Below are 16,349 nucleotides of genomic sequence, written 5' to 3' on the forward strand. Positions count from 1 at the left end.
CCAACAACTTTTGTAAATTTTACTCAGTTTGAGAAGGTAAATTCAAATATGCAATAAAATTGTATGATTACTATTCAAAATTTCAAACTTGAGGCCATTTTTTTATAGTTCCGGAAACTCAGCCATTTTGAAAACAATTTAGTTAAACTTGGAATGGTCGTTTTCGATCGTATACAAAATTTTAAAGCTCTAGTTTTATTAGAAGTTAGAAAGTTTCTAATGTAGGCTTTAAAAGAATCACCCTGTATAAACCCCACATTAGAAGTATTGAAAGTTCTAATAAAGATATTTATTTGAAAGTTAGTACGCAGCCGAAATTTGTTGTTCTGCTCAATGAAAATATTTTCAATATGGCGGCACTTCCGGTTATACCGGAAGTCGCTATCAACTTTCTTTAAAGAGCTATGTTTTTCACCCCGTTTTTGGCTTAGATGAGTTATTTTAAGGAAGTTTTTATTAACTTTCCCTATACCTAAGTTTAACCGTTTTCGAGATATTTAAGATTTTTTGAAAATTTTTGGATTTGCACCTGTCACTTAAAAAATCGGAAACTCTCTTAGTTGTAGAGATTTCAAGATCATATTTGGAGAATTAAAAGAGAAGGCCTATATCTGCCCTTCATTGTGTTCAAAATTGAAAATGAAGTTAATAAAACCAAAAATTTTAAGGTTAAGTTGAAGTTTAATTTCAAGTGCCCATAACTTAATTTTTTCGAATGGGATGTCCAAATTTTTATTTTACTATTTTTTTCTGCATCGGAGATAATTTTCAAGTTATGTTGTTTTTTTTTTGATATTGTAGAAAATTTTTTACTAACCACAGCTATTTTTGCATAGTTTGCCACAAAAACGTTTCTGATTAAACAATAAATTCTGTTCAAAATTGTGTTATACATCTCCTAAAAACAAAATAAATTCATTGAATGTTGGTTTAAAAAACTCAAAATTCTCATATTTTTTCATTCGTTTCCAGGGCAAAGTATAAGAATAGACCTATGGCTTATGAATTTCTTAATTCCAAAAAAAGAGTTATTGTAACTTGAAAACTATTAAACATAAGTATAGGGAATGTTAATACAGATCGATGCAGAATTAAATTCTCTACCATTTAGTGAAATAAAACTTTTGACATTTCATTTGAAAAAAAAAAGTTATGTGTGCTTAAGTTCTGCAAACTTTAAAAATTTGTAGTTTGTTATTCTTTTTTAGAAATTTGAAAACACCAAAGGAAAGATCTAGGCTTCCTTTTTTAAATGAGCTAAAAATATTTCCAAATTTTTAAAAATGGCAGACTCACCGATTTTTGAACTTGAAGGGGCGAATCCAAAAAAAAAAAACCCTAAATATTTCGTAATTGGCTTAATTTAGGTATAGGGAAAGCTTATAAAAACTACCTTAAAATAAGTCTAGTAATCCAAAAACGCATTAAAAAATATAACTTTCTATTTAAAATAAGGTAGTTGTTCCGGTTATACCGGAAGTGTCACCATCTTGAAAATATTTTTATTGAGCAGCACCTAAGAGATTATGATTGTATGTAAGTTTTTAGATGACTATTTTCACTATTAGAACTACCAATAATTCCAATGTTGAGTTTACACGGAACATCCTGTATTAAGAACCTCATTTGGTGATTTCTAGAACTACCATTTCGTTCAAATTAGTAACCGGGTTTTTACTAAGAAAGTTTGTTAAATAGAGAATTTAAAAAAAATTGCTAAAAATCAAACGTGATGAGCGATTTGGCTCATTTATAGGAGAGAAAAGTTTAAAAAATAAAATTAATTTAGGGGATTTTTAAATTTCAAGTGAAAATACTGCAATTTTGCTCAACATTTTTGCTAGAATACCAAAGTTTCTCTTAAAAAAATTATGATTTGACTGAGCTTCCACGACCTACACTAAGTCAATAACTGTTGTCACTCCTCTGTATCTTTTTTCATTCGAATTAAAAAAAACTGTTTGGAATTGTTTTTATCTCCTTAAGCCGGCATAAAATTTATGAATGGTTGTCCTCTTACTTAAAGATTTATTTGCTTAATAATTTACGGCCAACTATAAACTATTTTTGTGGTGTTTTATTGAACTCAATCATTCATTGGAATTAAGCTGCTTATCGTAATATCGTAAGTTCTTAGCACTTGTAAAGTACTTGAGTATTAAAAATCCAATTACCTTGCAGTTAAGTAAAGATCGCTTTCAAACGGTTCGAATAGATAATCCTTTTAACCCCCCTATTAAAGCCCTAAGGATCAATACTCTGTTATTTATAATTTATTTCCAACTTTAGTGTAGTGTACTATTAGAGTGTACCTGTCATAATTTCGCAGGCGACATAAAAGTGGACTTTTGAATTAATAATAGTGACATTAGGGTATAACTGGTTAAATTTTAATACGACTTGTGGTTGATGTCCTTTAATCCATAGTAGATTAAAGGTGACAGTAAACCGAGCTTTTTTGTTGTCCCGTTAATAATTCATTATGCTATTTCTGGTAACTCAAGCTCTTTAACCTTTACGGTGACATGTAATCATCAAACTTTGGCACACAAAATTTATTTATTATAAGTTGGAGACGTTTCAAATTTGGGGAACACACAATGTGGGTCAAGGTGGATTTTTGAAACTACCTGTGAACTAATTGTGACTGTATCTGGTAGACGCGATATGATTTTGAAGACGTAAATTTCCGTTGATCTGCATTGGCTTGGTCGACGATGCCTGATGTCAGCTTTAAGCCACAGTGTGGCCGTCCTAACCCGGAATTCCTGGCCCGCTTGTCCGGATTCCGGACTTACACGGAATTCTAACAGTCTATTCTGGTTTACCCTGGACCCTGAAACAGATTTATGGGATTATTGGCGAGCCGCTGCAATGCATATGCTATTTGCAAAAAAGGATTCGCTAAAACCGCACGCAGGGGTGTAATTTTAGACCGCGGTCAAGGGATTTTTTGATTATATTGAATAAAGGAAAATTATACAGGGTGACGGAAGGGTGCGTAATCGGTCTATTTTTGTTATTTGAAATATTGCCACGCCGTTTTCATTAGCTGATAGAACGACTTAAAGTCCACAAACTAAAAATTTTTTATTACACACAGGGTGTTGCATACAGGGTGGTCAACCAAAGTTATATTTTTTTAAATAGATGACCTTATATATTTTTGCATAATTGGATTCTACGCAAAAAAATAGTCTAACTTAATATGAACTATTATGGGTCTATCTCTTTTCGTTTCGGAATTATTCAACTTTTTGTTGCAAAAAAGACCAATTTTTGAAAAATCACTGCAAAGGCCCCTACGAATATTTTTCGATAAATTTGCAACAGAAAAACTCAGAATACCCTGTAGTTTTAGTAATAGTCGACTTTTACTTGAAACATGCAGATAATGTACAGGCTGTACCAAAACTCAAAAAGTTAAATAACTCATTTTTTTAATTTACACGTATCGATAGCATTTTTTATAAGCTTTCTAACGATATGCAGTTTGTATAGCAAATTAGAAATATTTTTTAAAAAATTCAAAAAAATTCTTTTTTTATTTATTTTATTATTAATTCTTTATGAGTAAAATTCATTTATATATCAAGTAATAATTAGATTACTAATGTAATTAGTCACATTAGTACATATCAAAAAATAAATTACCATTTGACTTATCAGATTCTAGGATAACAAATTTTCTTGTAATAAATTTTTTTTTAATCCAGAAAAATGTTTTCAATTTGCTATGCAAACCATATAGTAGAAAGCTTATGCAAAATGTTATCGATACGTAAATACATGGTGTTCCATTTGAAAAAAATGAGTTTCCATCTTTTTGCGTTTTGGCACAAAACCTATTACCTGCATGTTTTAAGTAAAAGTGGACTATTGCTAAAACAACAGGATATTCTAAGTTTTTATGTTGCAAATTTATCAAAAAAAATTCATAGGCGACTTTGCAGTGATTTTACAAAAACTGGTCTTTTTTTCACAAAAAGTTGAATAATTCCGAAACGAAAAGTGATAGACCTATAATAGTTTATATAAAGTTACATTATTTTTTTGTGTAGAATTTAGTTATGCCAAGGTATATAGGGTGTTTCACTTAAAGAAACATAATTTTTGTTCACCAGCCTGTATATAACACCCTGTATATAATAAAAATATTTTTTGTTTGTTAACTCTAAGTCGGTCTATCGTATAATAAAAACGGCCTAGCAATATTTAAGTAGCAAAAAGATTACACACCTCTGGGTCAGCCTGTATGGAGTTCGTCTTTAACTTTCGTATTTTAAATGGAAAGTTACGTTTTTTGAATTTTTGCATTACTCGAGTTATTTTAAGGGAGTTTTTTCAGCATTCCCACTACCTAAGTTTAGTCGTTTTCAAAATATTTTAAATTTTTTGAAAATTTTTGGATTTGCATCTTAGACTTCAAAATCGATGACTCTGCCATTTTTAAAAATTTTGAAATCTTTTTTAGCTTATTTGAAAAAGAGAGTTTAGATTTTTTCTTTGGTGTTTTCAAATTTCTAAAAAACAAACTCCAAATTTTTAAGATTAAGTTTGCAGAACTTGAAACACCTATTACTCAAAATTTTTAAATGAAATGCAACAATTTTTATTTTAATAAATCTTAGAGAATTTCTTTTTGCATCGATCTGTATTACCATTCTCTATACTTACGTTTAACAGTTTCCAAGTTATACGAACTTTTTGTTAGCATTGAAAAATTTATGAGCCAAAGCTCTTTTCCCTTAGGTTTCAATGAAAACGCGAGAAAAATATAAGAAATCAAAGTTTTTCAAAACTAAATTCAATGAATTTATTTTGTTTTAACAAAAAGGTTTGCAAAATTTTGAACAGAATGAGAAATTTTTCTTTATCAAACTGTGCAAAAATATCTGTGGCTAATTTCCGGCTGTCTAAAAAAAAAAACGACAATGCTTGAAAATTATTACAGATAGGTATAGAGAATGCTAATACAGATCGTTGCAGAAATAAATTTTCTTACACCTAGTAATATAACAATTGGGGCAGTTCATTTAAAACTAATGACTAATAGCTTATAGAAGTTGTCCAAAAATAACGTTAAAATGTTTGAGTTTGTAAACTTTTTTGAACACAATGAAGGAAAGATTCTAAAACTTAAAAAAGTAGCCGAATTACCGATTTTTGAAGAAAAAAGTGCAAATCCAAAAATGTTAAAAAAAAAACTAAATATTTAGAAAATGACAAATAGTTTTTTTAAACGAAAGATAATAGATAAACTTAACAAAATCTAACAAAACCTATAATATCTTTAATAAAAAACACAACTTTTTAGGAATCGAGATTAACATATATATTTGTATATATTTCATTGGATGAAAAAGTGTTTACAATAATAAGAGTATTTAAAACTTACGTATACAGGATGTAACAGAAATATGTGTGTCAATTGTAACATGTTATATGATTTATTAAAAAAAATTCAATTTTGTCTTGATAATTTTGCTAAAATTTCATTATAGATTATTATTATTTAAAAGATAAATAACCACTGTTGATACAATTACTGATTTTAAAAATCAAACAAAGTGTCCAAGTGGTATTTTTGGTATTTTTGGTTGCATCGAAGGACAAGTCAGAAGTAACTTACTATTGACGCACTCTGTGTAATACTAAAATATACTTTTTACAAATATTTTGTAAGTTAGAAACCTTTGTTGATTGATATTTGTATTTTGACTTTTTTATTATACAGTATAGAAATATAATTGTGATAATAATAAAGAGCATTTCCGAGCGCGTTCAAGTTGACTTACGACTATAACCGAGCCTATCATAGACACAACAAACATGAGTTGTTAATTTGTTGTAGTATGATGTAACGTGAAGGTCGTCAGTTTCTTGTTATCGATCAAAATGACTATTTTTCGTAAATGTATTTATTTATTTTTAATTTTTGAACCAATATTCTGGTAAATATGACTTCAACTTTAATGGAATGCAATAAATTTGATAAAATTTTAGTGCAAATAATAAATTTCCCGACGATTTTCTGTTCGGAGTCGCGAGTTCGGCTTATCAAATTGAAGGTGGCTATGATAGTAGAGGTGAGTGTGTGAAGTTGATAACAAACATAAAGTGTGTCAAAAGTGTAATAAAATATATTTTAAGACTATTAAAAATTAAGTCATTTACTTATTTCTAAGTATTAGACACCTTATTAAATTGTGACCTGCCGGCGCCGATTACAGCGGTATTGGACTTTTTATCTTCTACTCCCTTTGGAATAAGCGGCCGCGTTTGAAAATTGAAGAATATTCACGAGAAAGCGCCTTAAAGCCTATGTCGTTGTTTATTTCATAAAACCGTTGCAAAGGTTTTCATACTTTTGCCGTAATCGGCGAGTAAAAAGTGCAAAACAATGATAATTATAAAAAAACTTGACGTTTATTACAAGCAAAAATAAATAACTGTTTAATTCCGCTTTGGTTACGAATCAATGTTAAGTCAAAAAAATTGATAACTCGAAAACTAAAAGCTTTAGAGCACATCTAGCGCGCTAGCTAGAATAGTTTCGTCGTAATGGGGCGGCGTCCGAAGAGTGTAAAAAAATGAACAGGTTGTTGACAATTTTCTAGGAAACTGTAGGACCTAGAACAGAAAATAAAAAACTATTGGAATCTGTTTTAAGTTACCTATCGAATGGTTAAAAACTGGAGTTGCTCCGGTTAACGGTTACGGCTACAAAAGCATCATTTTTACTTTTCCATTAAAATATAAAAGTATTTTTTTCTTAAATTTTTTACAGAAATTACAGTGCAGTTTTGAAGTTAATTTGATCGTTCTTGAAAATATAGCGGTTTTTTGGTTAACTTAATTTTTTAAATAGATATGGTCAAGAAAGTCGCTAAACTAAGCGGAAAAAGCTTTTTAAAAGGTTTCTAGATGCGTTGATAACTTAAAAACTGTCGATAACTTTGCGGTTTCTCCAACATCAATCGATATTTCGGGACATTTTACATCCATGTGGTTTAAGATATAAAAATTTTGTCGAACGGATTCGTCGTATAAAGAGTGTTCGTTTTTAGACCACCACGGGGATCTAATTATTACAAGAGATACGACGTTGGTTAGTTCAAGTTGTCTTGAACAATTATCTGAAAGAATTAAATTATTGGAAAAAACGGAAATTTGTTATTTTCGTTTTTATTTTTTCAGACGAAAACCAAAAGAGCTATACGTATTTAACTAGAACATTTTTCAGGCACTTTGTTACAAGAAATCTATATGTGTTATTCCATTTTTTAAGGTATTCTTGATGTCAAAGTTACAACACTAAACTATATTTTTTCTTATGGAAGCCATTCTTCCTTTTTGTATTTTTGAAAAGTGTTTTTAGTCCTGATTACAACGATGTATCACATGATTTGATCGAATATTAATTACATGCTAATCAAAATGGAGAAAAAAGCATTTTTGCAAAGAGTGCTTTGAAAAAAAACGTCAACTTTTTTTTGTTTTTAAATAAACTAGATTTTGGAAGTTTAATTGAATTTTTTATCTAGAACGCTCACCTTTTCGTCACGCTTACTTATTTAAAATCTAAACAGCATGATAAGCTAGAAGTTTATTCTTCGCAAAACAAAACAAGAAAAATTTTGCTCGTTTCAAAACACTCCAAAACACTCTTTGCAAAAAATTTTGTCTTGTTTTTTTTATTTCGCTTAAAAAATACATTTTTTTTAGATAATTCTTCAGCATAAAAATGCACAACTTTGCCTAATTTAACGGACCTAATATATCTTATAACTGAGACCCCCATGGTGGAGCTCGAAAAATGGACAGCCTGTATAACAAAGTAAAAAAGATGGCAAAATTGTCAGAAGTTTTACAAACTTGATCTTTTTGAAACACTTTGTATACAGAGTGATTCTTTTAGGGTCTGTATAAGAAACTTTTTAACTTCTAATAAAACTAGAGCTTTAGAATTTTATATATCTACGATCTAAATCGACTATTCCGAGTTCAACTAAATTATTTTCAAAATGGCTGAGCTTCCGGAACTACGAGAAATTGACGCCAACTATGAAATTTTAAATCGTAACCAAACGTTTTTATTTAATTTTTGAATATACTTTTTCAAACTGAGTAAAACTTATCTTAGGTGTTGGTACTTATGTCACAGTTTTTTTTTGTTAAAATTTTTATTTGCAAAGGGTTATTTCAAATATCACGCCTCGTGAATTCTGTACAATGAGTGAATAATTCTTTTTGCACTTGATACCCAAAGGTTCGAAGGGTCTTCTCAAATCTCCAGGATTGTCAACTGTTAAACTGCAAGGCTGCTATGATTTTTTCAAAATGGTTATCACAAATCAGCTATAACACCGTTTTTTCAAACGAACCTATTTTTTACGGCATTCTAAAGAAGAAGAATATTTTTGAAAAAAAAATACAAAAAACTAATTTTACTTTGTAATTTTTATAGTTAATCAAGTAGACCTTGCAAAATGGTGAACATTTGTCAAAATTCAACAATTTAGTTAGTTTTTAGCTGGTTCATTATCGAATAAACAGTAAAACAATAATATTTAATTATTGTTAATTATAACTTAGTGAATTATGTAAACTAATTCAGTCAGTCTGACATCGAATTTTGAACTTCTTGAATGAAAATAGTGAACAAATCGAACATTTCTTTTAATTAATAGTACAATTTTATCGTATTTTTCGATGATTAAACATGAAAATAATTAGCTAAAATTCAGTTGTTTGCGACTATTTCAAAAACTGTAAGAGGTACATATAGAAGATGTTAATAAAAGTCTGCATAAAAATTGATGCCATTTTTTTTTGCTTATCAATTGCGAAAAGAATTATTCACTTATTTTAAAGAGTTTAAGAGCAATGACATTTTAAATGAACTCATGTAAATGAAAATTTTAACAAAAAAATTGACATACTTCAAAACCTATGACAGATAAGTACTAACAATTAGGTGGATTTTACTCAGTTCCAAAAAGCGAATCCAAAAATGCAATAAAAATAGGTGGTTACAATTTAAAATTTCAAAGTTGGCGCCAATTTCTCGTAGTTCCGGAAGTTCAATCATTTTGAAAATAATTTAGTTGAACTGAGAACAGCCGTTTGAACCGTAAGCAAAATTTAAAAGCTCTACCTATATTAGAAGTAAAAAAGTGTGTAATGTAGGTCTTAAAAGAATCACCCTGTTTGTTTATGGTTCTGTATTGAACTGAATTGTTAGAGTAAGACTTATTTTAAGGAAAAACCACTTTTGACCACCACTGGGAGCTGAATTCCTCCATGGTATCCGACTCCTCCAATGCCAAAATCGCCTGTGACTCCTACCACCAATACCAAAAAGACATCGAGCTTTTATCCTACTTGGGAGTCGATTTTTACCGGTTTTCCATCTCCTGGGCCCGAATTTTACCAAATGGGTTCCCTAACAAAATCAATCCAGACGGCATCCGTTACTACAACGCCCTAATCGATGGTCTTTTGGCCAAAAATATCCAACCCATGGTCACAATGTTCCACTTTGATTTACCCAAACCCCTTCAGGACCTCGGTGGGTGGACAAACCCCATAATTGCTGACCTTTTCGAGGAATACGCTCGCATTTTGTTCAAAAATTTTGGCGATAGAGTCAAGTACTGGATTACCATTAACTCGAACACTTGGGGGTATGGTGACAGTGACTGGCCCCCAATGGTAGACCAGTCGGGATTTGGGGATTATTTAGCCATCAAGAACACTATTTTGGGACACGCTAAAGTGTACCATTTGGCCAAGGGCGAGTTTAGGGAGCAAGAGGCCCAGATTGGGTTCGTGGTCGATGGGCGATGGTACGAACCAGGGAGCGAGTCCACCCAAGACCGTGACGCCGCAGAACGTGCAAGGGATTTTAACGTCGGGTTGTGGCTTAATCCCATTTATGGTAGTGGCGATTTTCCCCAAATTGTCAAAGAAAGAGTGAAATTAACAAGCGAGAAAGAGGGCTTTGCCAAATCAAGGCTACCCCAATTTACCGCAGACGAAATAAAATTTGTGAAAAATAGTTTCGATTTTCTGGGGGTTAATATCTATACGTCTTTTCTGGTCAAAGATGTGGATGAACAAAATGATAAAGAGTTTTCGTGGGATAAAGACGTAAAGGCGGGGGTTTATCAAGATGTGAAGTGGGAAGGGGCGAAGTCTGATTGGTTGAAAGTGACGCCCTGGGGGGTGCGAAAAATTTTGAGCTGGATTAAACAAAAATACGATAACCCGCCAATTTTTATTACAGAGAATGGGTTTTCGGATGCGGGCGAAATTGAGGATTTAGAGAGGGTTAATTTTATGAAGGTGAGACACTCTGTATATAGGTATTACGACATAAACCATATTTTCACAAATTTCATTTTTATTTTTTTAAATTTTCTATATTATTTTAAATTATCTGCTTATAAGCTAATTAGCTTTTTCTTCGCTTTTTTGCATTTTCGGCAAAGTTGTGTCAAGTGTAGGGTTTGTATTTATTTGTGTTTTATATTTTCGTCATTTTTTGTTGTTGTATGTTCTTCGTTTTTGGATCCACAGCTTTTTTGCATTATTTTGACAAATTTGTCACTTTGACAACATTCACAATTTAAATTACGCGGTACTTTACCTTCAAATTTCATAGGTGACTTGATGAACAACCATTTTTGAACACATTGTAATTGTGAATCATTGATGAAAATAAAAGTAATCGTTATTGTGTTTGTTAAACAATAAACTTTTTTTAAATAGCTATAATTATTTTCCAGTTTTATACACAAGAAACAGTAATCTTCACTTGTTTTAACAATGTTTGAAAATATTAAATATTTTTTATACAGGCTCGCTAAAGTCTGGAAACAGTTAAATATTTTCAGAGCTGTTTAACAGGGAACCTTGATTTGGAAAACAGTTAAAAATGTTTAAATTCTATCATCTGAGAGTTTTCTTAAATGTCTATCGTAATTTATTTTGAAAATTCAAGGCTAACTTGATTTTTTTAAATATCACAAAGGGTCAAATTTAATACTTTTTAAAACAGCATTTTTTTCTGAATTCAGTGATGTGACATAAAACCCACCTTTATTTTTATTAAAAGGTAAAAAAAATAAAAATTCTAAAATGTATTTCTGGAATTTTGGAAAACTAAGTTGGCTTTGAAAATACTGTTATTTGCGATCTGTCACTTATATATTTAGCCACAAATTAAACTTGGGTGCAATAATCACCTTAACAATGGTACATTTACGTAAAACTGGGCGAAATTTTTTTTAATGGTTAGTCATGGCGACAGAAAGCCAATAAATTTGTTGAAATCACTTTGAACATGTATTTCGGGTTTATTTTTTTAAATTAAAACGTGTTCTTTTTCAGTTAAAAGTGTTATTTTAAGAATTATTTTTAACTTTTACCTATTTTTTGGTCAATGTTTAAGCAAATGATAGATAATGACAAAATCTCCAAGACTAACAAAATTTTTACATTTTCCAAAATTTTATTAGTTCGTTTGCTTAAATTAAGATATGCATGTGTTACACCATTGGACTCAGAAAAAATGATTCTTTTAAAAATAATAAATTTAACCCCTATTGCTGTTTAAAATAATATTTAAAATAATCAAGTTAGCCTTGTATCTGAAGAACAAATGGAGATAGAAATTTAATAAACATCTGAAGCGATACAATTTATATACTCTTAAGCATATACCAAATTTCTATATGTTTTGATGAATAGTTTTTATAATATTTAACTGTATTCATACTTTCAGCGATCCTATATAAAGTTAAGGAAAATGAAAAAAAAAGTAGATTCTTGAATATAATTTTGACATAATCAGAAGTATCACCTGTAATTCCTTCACCTACTATTATGTGAAAGGTAACATTTTTGTAAAGTTGACAATTAAAACATTTATATTCATAGGAGACCAGACGAGATTTTCTGAACCCTAGTACGGTAAGATAAAAATGAGGGCTTATTGCGTTTTACAGTCTCGGCCACCAAATCGTTTTAACTTTATGTAAATCTAACCAATTCACTAATTATTTAGAAAAATGCATTAATGTTGAGTTTTTGATTCTTAAGAGACTGAGAAAAACTGCCGATTAGCATTTGCATAAGAAACAAGAGAAAAAATATTTAAAATTTAAAATTTGCGTTTCTACGCATATTTTTCAAGACACTGCAAATATAGTTAAAGATGCAAGAAGAATGTTAAAAAAAATGTAGAGTATTAAATTTTTATTTAAAAAAGTCTGGGAGACCATCTCAAGCCCCATAGACGTTGAAGCGACGGATTCGTTACATTTTACCGGTGGTCACGTCACGGAAAGTAACGGACTTTTTTCTTTTTTATAGACAGTCAGAGACGCCTTCATTGTCGGTGGATTTGTCTAAAAACCATGAATAAAAATAATAAATTCAAATTGCTGATATTTTAACAATTTTAATAAATAAATAAAAAATAACAAAGTCTTATCTACGGAGGACTGTAATTTAGGAGGCGAAACGAGTTACAAAATCGTAGGATTTTTTGAACCCCCCAAAAATAGTCGGGCAGAGGAAATTTAACTTTTCACAACTTTATCCCTTACACTTTTTTTGTATCTTCAATCGTATTCCCAGCGTTTTGATAAATATGCAACGGTGCGCAAAAAATTACCGCTTAGAATTAACTATTTGCGTTCCAACTTATATTTTTGAGAACGCTGCAAATCCGGTTGAAAATACAAAAAAAGTGTAAGTAGCAAATTTGTAGAAAATTAAATTTTCTACAAAAAAGTCCGCGACAGCATATTTCTATCTTTTTAAACATAAATTAACTTTCCAATACTTGACCACTGGCAAAATGAAGCAATCCCGTCGCTTGAGCGTCTTTGAATGACTTTGGGGCCTAAATGGTTGAAGATAAGGAAATGGTCTCGCAGACTTTTTTGTAGCAAATTTAATTCTCTACAACCTTATTCCTAACAGTTTTCTTATATCTATAATCGTATTCGCAGCGTTTTAAAAAATATGGAGCAGAATAAAAATTGGTAAATGTTTAAAATTTTCTTAAATATTCAAAAGTTAATGCTTTATCTGCCTGTATTTTTTGTTCGTTATGTCTTAACTATTATACAAATACAACCATTTTTTTAAATTAATTGCTCTGAAAACTTTCGAGGACGAGAACGTTTTTTTGTACGTCGTTTCGTATCCTAACCTTTAGATGTCCGTAGTTTATTCATAAAGAGTAAAGATGGGAAATGCCGTTCCTTAAACGTTACATTAACTTTATGAATTAGAACTATCAATTTTTTTCAATTATTCCCCATTTTACGAATAAATAAACAATATCCTTTAGTAATTCATCAGTGTGTTTTCACTGGTTTCTAATTTATTCATTATTAATTTCTTATATAAATTTAATGACATATTTTTGATTTTCTGTTTCTAAGAATTTTCGGGAGACAACTTTGCCAAATATGAGCGTATTAGTGTTAATTTTTTTTCTGCACATCCTATTTAATTTTATATTTTTATATCCAAGGAAAACACTTTTCTAAATATCATTGAACTAAAAATATTTTTTTGCTAATTATTGTCTGCATTTGTGTTGCAACAATAAAAATAAATTAATAAAAAACACTACGATGTCCGTGGTGATATTGACTACATCTTCTTTTTTTTTACTCGAAAACTCTACCTACATAATATAAAAAAATTACAAGAAACAGAAAAGTATAAAATGAATAGTTCTTCAAATTCTAGTATAATACCAAAGCCAAATTCATTTGTGAAACAAAGTTTTAACTATCTTTAGTATTTTACACGTATTCAAAATGTGTCCCAAATTTTATATAAAGTGTATAAGTCTCTTTAAATACAACAATTTAATCTGAATTTGTTTTTTTATTATTCCACAAAAAAACGTTTTAAAAAATACAGGTCAGTTTACCAATTTTAGTGCTTAATCTATGGATTAAAATTGAAATACCACTATTTGCACTTACTAGCGAGACCCTCTGTATATTTTATCATTGTGAGTATTATTAAAGAATCAATAAATGGTTTAAGTTTTAACGTAAATAAAAAAATATATTTCAGAAAAAAAGACACGCTATATTTAAAAATAATTTGTTTTAACATTTGTCAAACACTTTTTGTATAACTTGCATTACTTTTGCATCTCATAAATACTCATACAATGTGTTTTTAAATGATTCTCATTCTCAGTTAACTTTGAAATTGGTTTACATGTAAAAAAATTGTGCCGCTGTGCTCACTTGAATTTTCTGCCAATAAATGTCAAAACTGTCAATTGTAAAATTTACAAATTGTTAATTATGTAAGTTCAAACATTTCGTTAAAATGCAACTAAATTGTTACACTGTGCGAGAAAACACTTCTATTGTCGAAGCTTATTTCTGAATTAAAGACTTAATAAATGGAGAGTAGTAATATTCGGTGTCTAAATGCCTGTCTATAATTCCATAAAGCGACATTTCTGATTTTACATGGAAAATTCACAGACGACTAGATGGGAATCATTTAAAAACACATTGTACTATTGGTTTCTAGAACTTAATTATTATTATTATTTTTCTTATTCAATTGATCAAATTTATTGTGATTGCAATTAATTAAATTATGGTCATTTTCAGTTGTATCTTAAGGCTTTACTTGAAGCCATTGACAGGGATGGAGTTAATGTGAAAGGCTATGCTGCTTGGAGTTTATTAGACAACTTCGAATGGCTTGTAGGATATACGTAAGTATATATCATAAATCATAATATTATTATCATTTATCATTATGATTATAAATTATAAATTTGCAAAAAATAAGTAATAAGGGCATTAGTTTGTAATTTATTGCGAGTAAGAATGGTTAATGTAATTATTTCTTTTTTAGCAAGGTTTTACCTACAGTTAGAGGAAAATTTGATCACTTGGTCATTTCTTTTATTTAAATTCCAAAGTAATGGTTTCGAGTAATTGCAAGTTAAATTTTTTATTTTAGGGAAAAGTTCGGTTTGTATCATGTGGACTTCGCCGACCCTGGTCGCAGGCGAACTCCGAAAACTTCATCAAAGTGGTACAAGAAACTGATCGAGCGAAGACAATTGGACGAAACAATTCCCTCCGATACGTACAAAACAGAACTATAATAAATTCTTGTTGTTTGTTTTTTTTTGTTGTTGTTTAATAAAATAAACTTGTCGTTTCACGTAACAAGTGGAGCAACGAATCGAATTCGTAAAGTTCGTCGTCTCTCGCCTTAATTATCGCCGAAGTTTGAGGTGACTTCAACGCAAGAGAAAGGAAGAAGCTACAGGTGTTCTTAAAACTACATTTCGAGATAAATCACCGCTTGACAAACATTTGTGTTTGTGATAATGGCGGTTTGTACAACAAAAATGCGATAAATAAGTCGGATTGTTCGCATTCATTTCGATAATAGGAGAATCCTTTTTGCTGATCAGACAAGGCTGCGATTTCCGGCGAGACGGGATATCGATGTCCTATATTCCCCTTTTTTGTCCTCTTAATTTACTTATACGAGCTTCCGAAACGCCGCCTCATTTTATGGGGGCCTGAACAGTGCCAGCGCAGCGATGCACCAACACACAACCTCAAAAATCTTATCCCCATCAAAAACAAAAAAATACAATAGTTTACAAGGTTTTTTTACCAATACAAAAAACCAGTGTGTATCGGTAGAATAATTAACCCTAAGTCTGATACTGAAGTCGAAAAAAATAGAACGTCAAGTTTTTTTAAATATTTATACAGTGTGTATAAATAAAGTTTTTAACTGGAACAATAGGAATTTTTGTAAAAGTTTTCGAAACAGATCGCTTTTTGTTTTTTCATGCCTATCACTTGCAGGACATGATTTTTGTTTATTTGCTGTCAAAACTGCATAGCCACCTCCAACTTTTTTTTTCAAATGTAACGGTATGTTGTGTGACACCTCATATAAAAGAGCACTTTGAAAGCAGTACAAAGCACTATTTGTTTACTAAATATTGTCAATGCCCAAGTGACTTCAGGTCAAAGTAAACTAAATAATTTTTTTAATTATTTTTAAATTATAATTTTATATTTTTGAATTTTAAATTCTTTTTCCAAAGCACCCTGAATACGTATAAGAATCATTATTTATCAACAGAAAACACTTATCTGAACAACATTAAACTAAAAATATTTTTTTGTTAAATATTTTCTGCATTTGTGTTGCAACAATAAAAATAAATTAATTAAAAAACACTACGATGTCCGTGCTGATATTGACTACATTTTAGTTTTTTTATTTTACTCGAAAACTGTACCTACGTTTTA

General features: G+C 30.1%; 2 protein-coding genes across 2 annotated transcripts in view; one reads left to right on the forward strand and one right to left on the reverse strand.

The window, feature by feature from the left end:
• Actbeta (Activin-beta) overlaps window positions 1–16,349 on the reverse strand; it is a 59,767-nt gene that overhangs the window by 7,114 nt on the left and 36,304 nt on the right. The window contains exon 2 of the mRNA XM_008196762.3: window positions 2,631–2,836. Within this exon, the coding sequence (XP_008194984.1) occupies window positions 2,631–2,836 (206 nt within the window). The remainder of the gene's footprint in view (window positions 1–2,630; window positions 2,837–16,349) is intronic.
• Window positions 5,799–15,260, forward strand: LOC655169 (myrosinase 1). Its single transcript, XM_961239.5, has 5 exons — window positions 5,799–5,954; window positions 6,007–6,089; window positions 9,266–10,350; window positions 14,670–14,776; window positions 15,028–15,260. Exons 1-5 carry the CDS (start codon window positions 5,899–5,901, stop codon window positions 15,173–15,175), a joined length of 1,479 nt encoding a protein of 492 aa, XP_966332.1. The 5' UTR covers window positions 5,799–5,898; the 3' UTR covers window positions 15,176–15,260.

This window comes from Tribolium castaneum, chromosome 8 (genome assembly GCF_031307605.1).
Source record: "Tribolium castaneum strain GA2 chromosome 8, icTriCast1.1, whole genome shotgun sequence".
Lineage (NCBI taxonomy): Eukaryota > Metazoa > Arthropoda > Insecta > Coleoptera > Tenebrionidae > Tribolium > Tribolium castaneum.

Bases quoted from the DNA above. Each gene is read 5' to 3' on its own strand.
- LOC655169 (XM_961239.5), top strand. From the start codon at position 5,899: ATGACTATTTTTCGTAAATGTATTTATTTATTTTTAATTTTTGAACCA. The intron at 10,351-14,669 runs GTGAGACACTCT...GGTCATTTTCAG, and splicing joins AGAGGGTTAATTTTATGAAG to TTGTATCTTAAGGCTTTACT. The intron at 14,777-15,027 runs GTAAGTATATAT...TTTTTATTTTAG, and splicing joins GAATGGCTTGTAGGATATAC to GGAAAAGTTCGGTTTGTATC.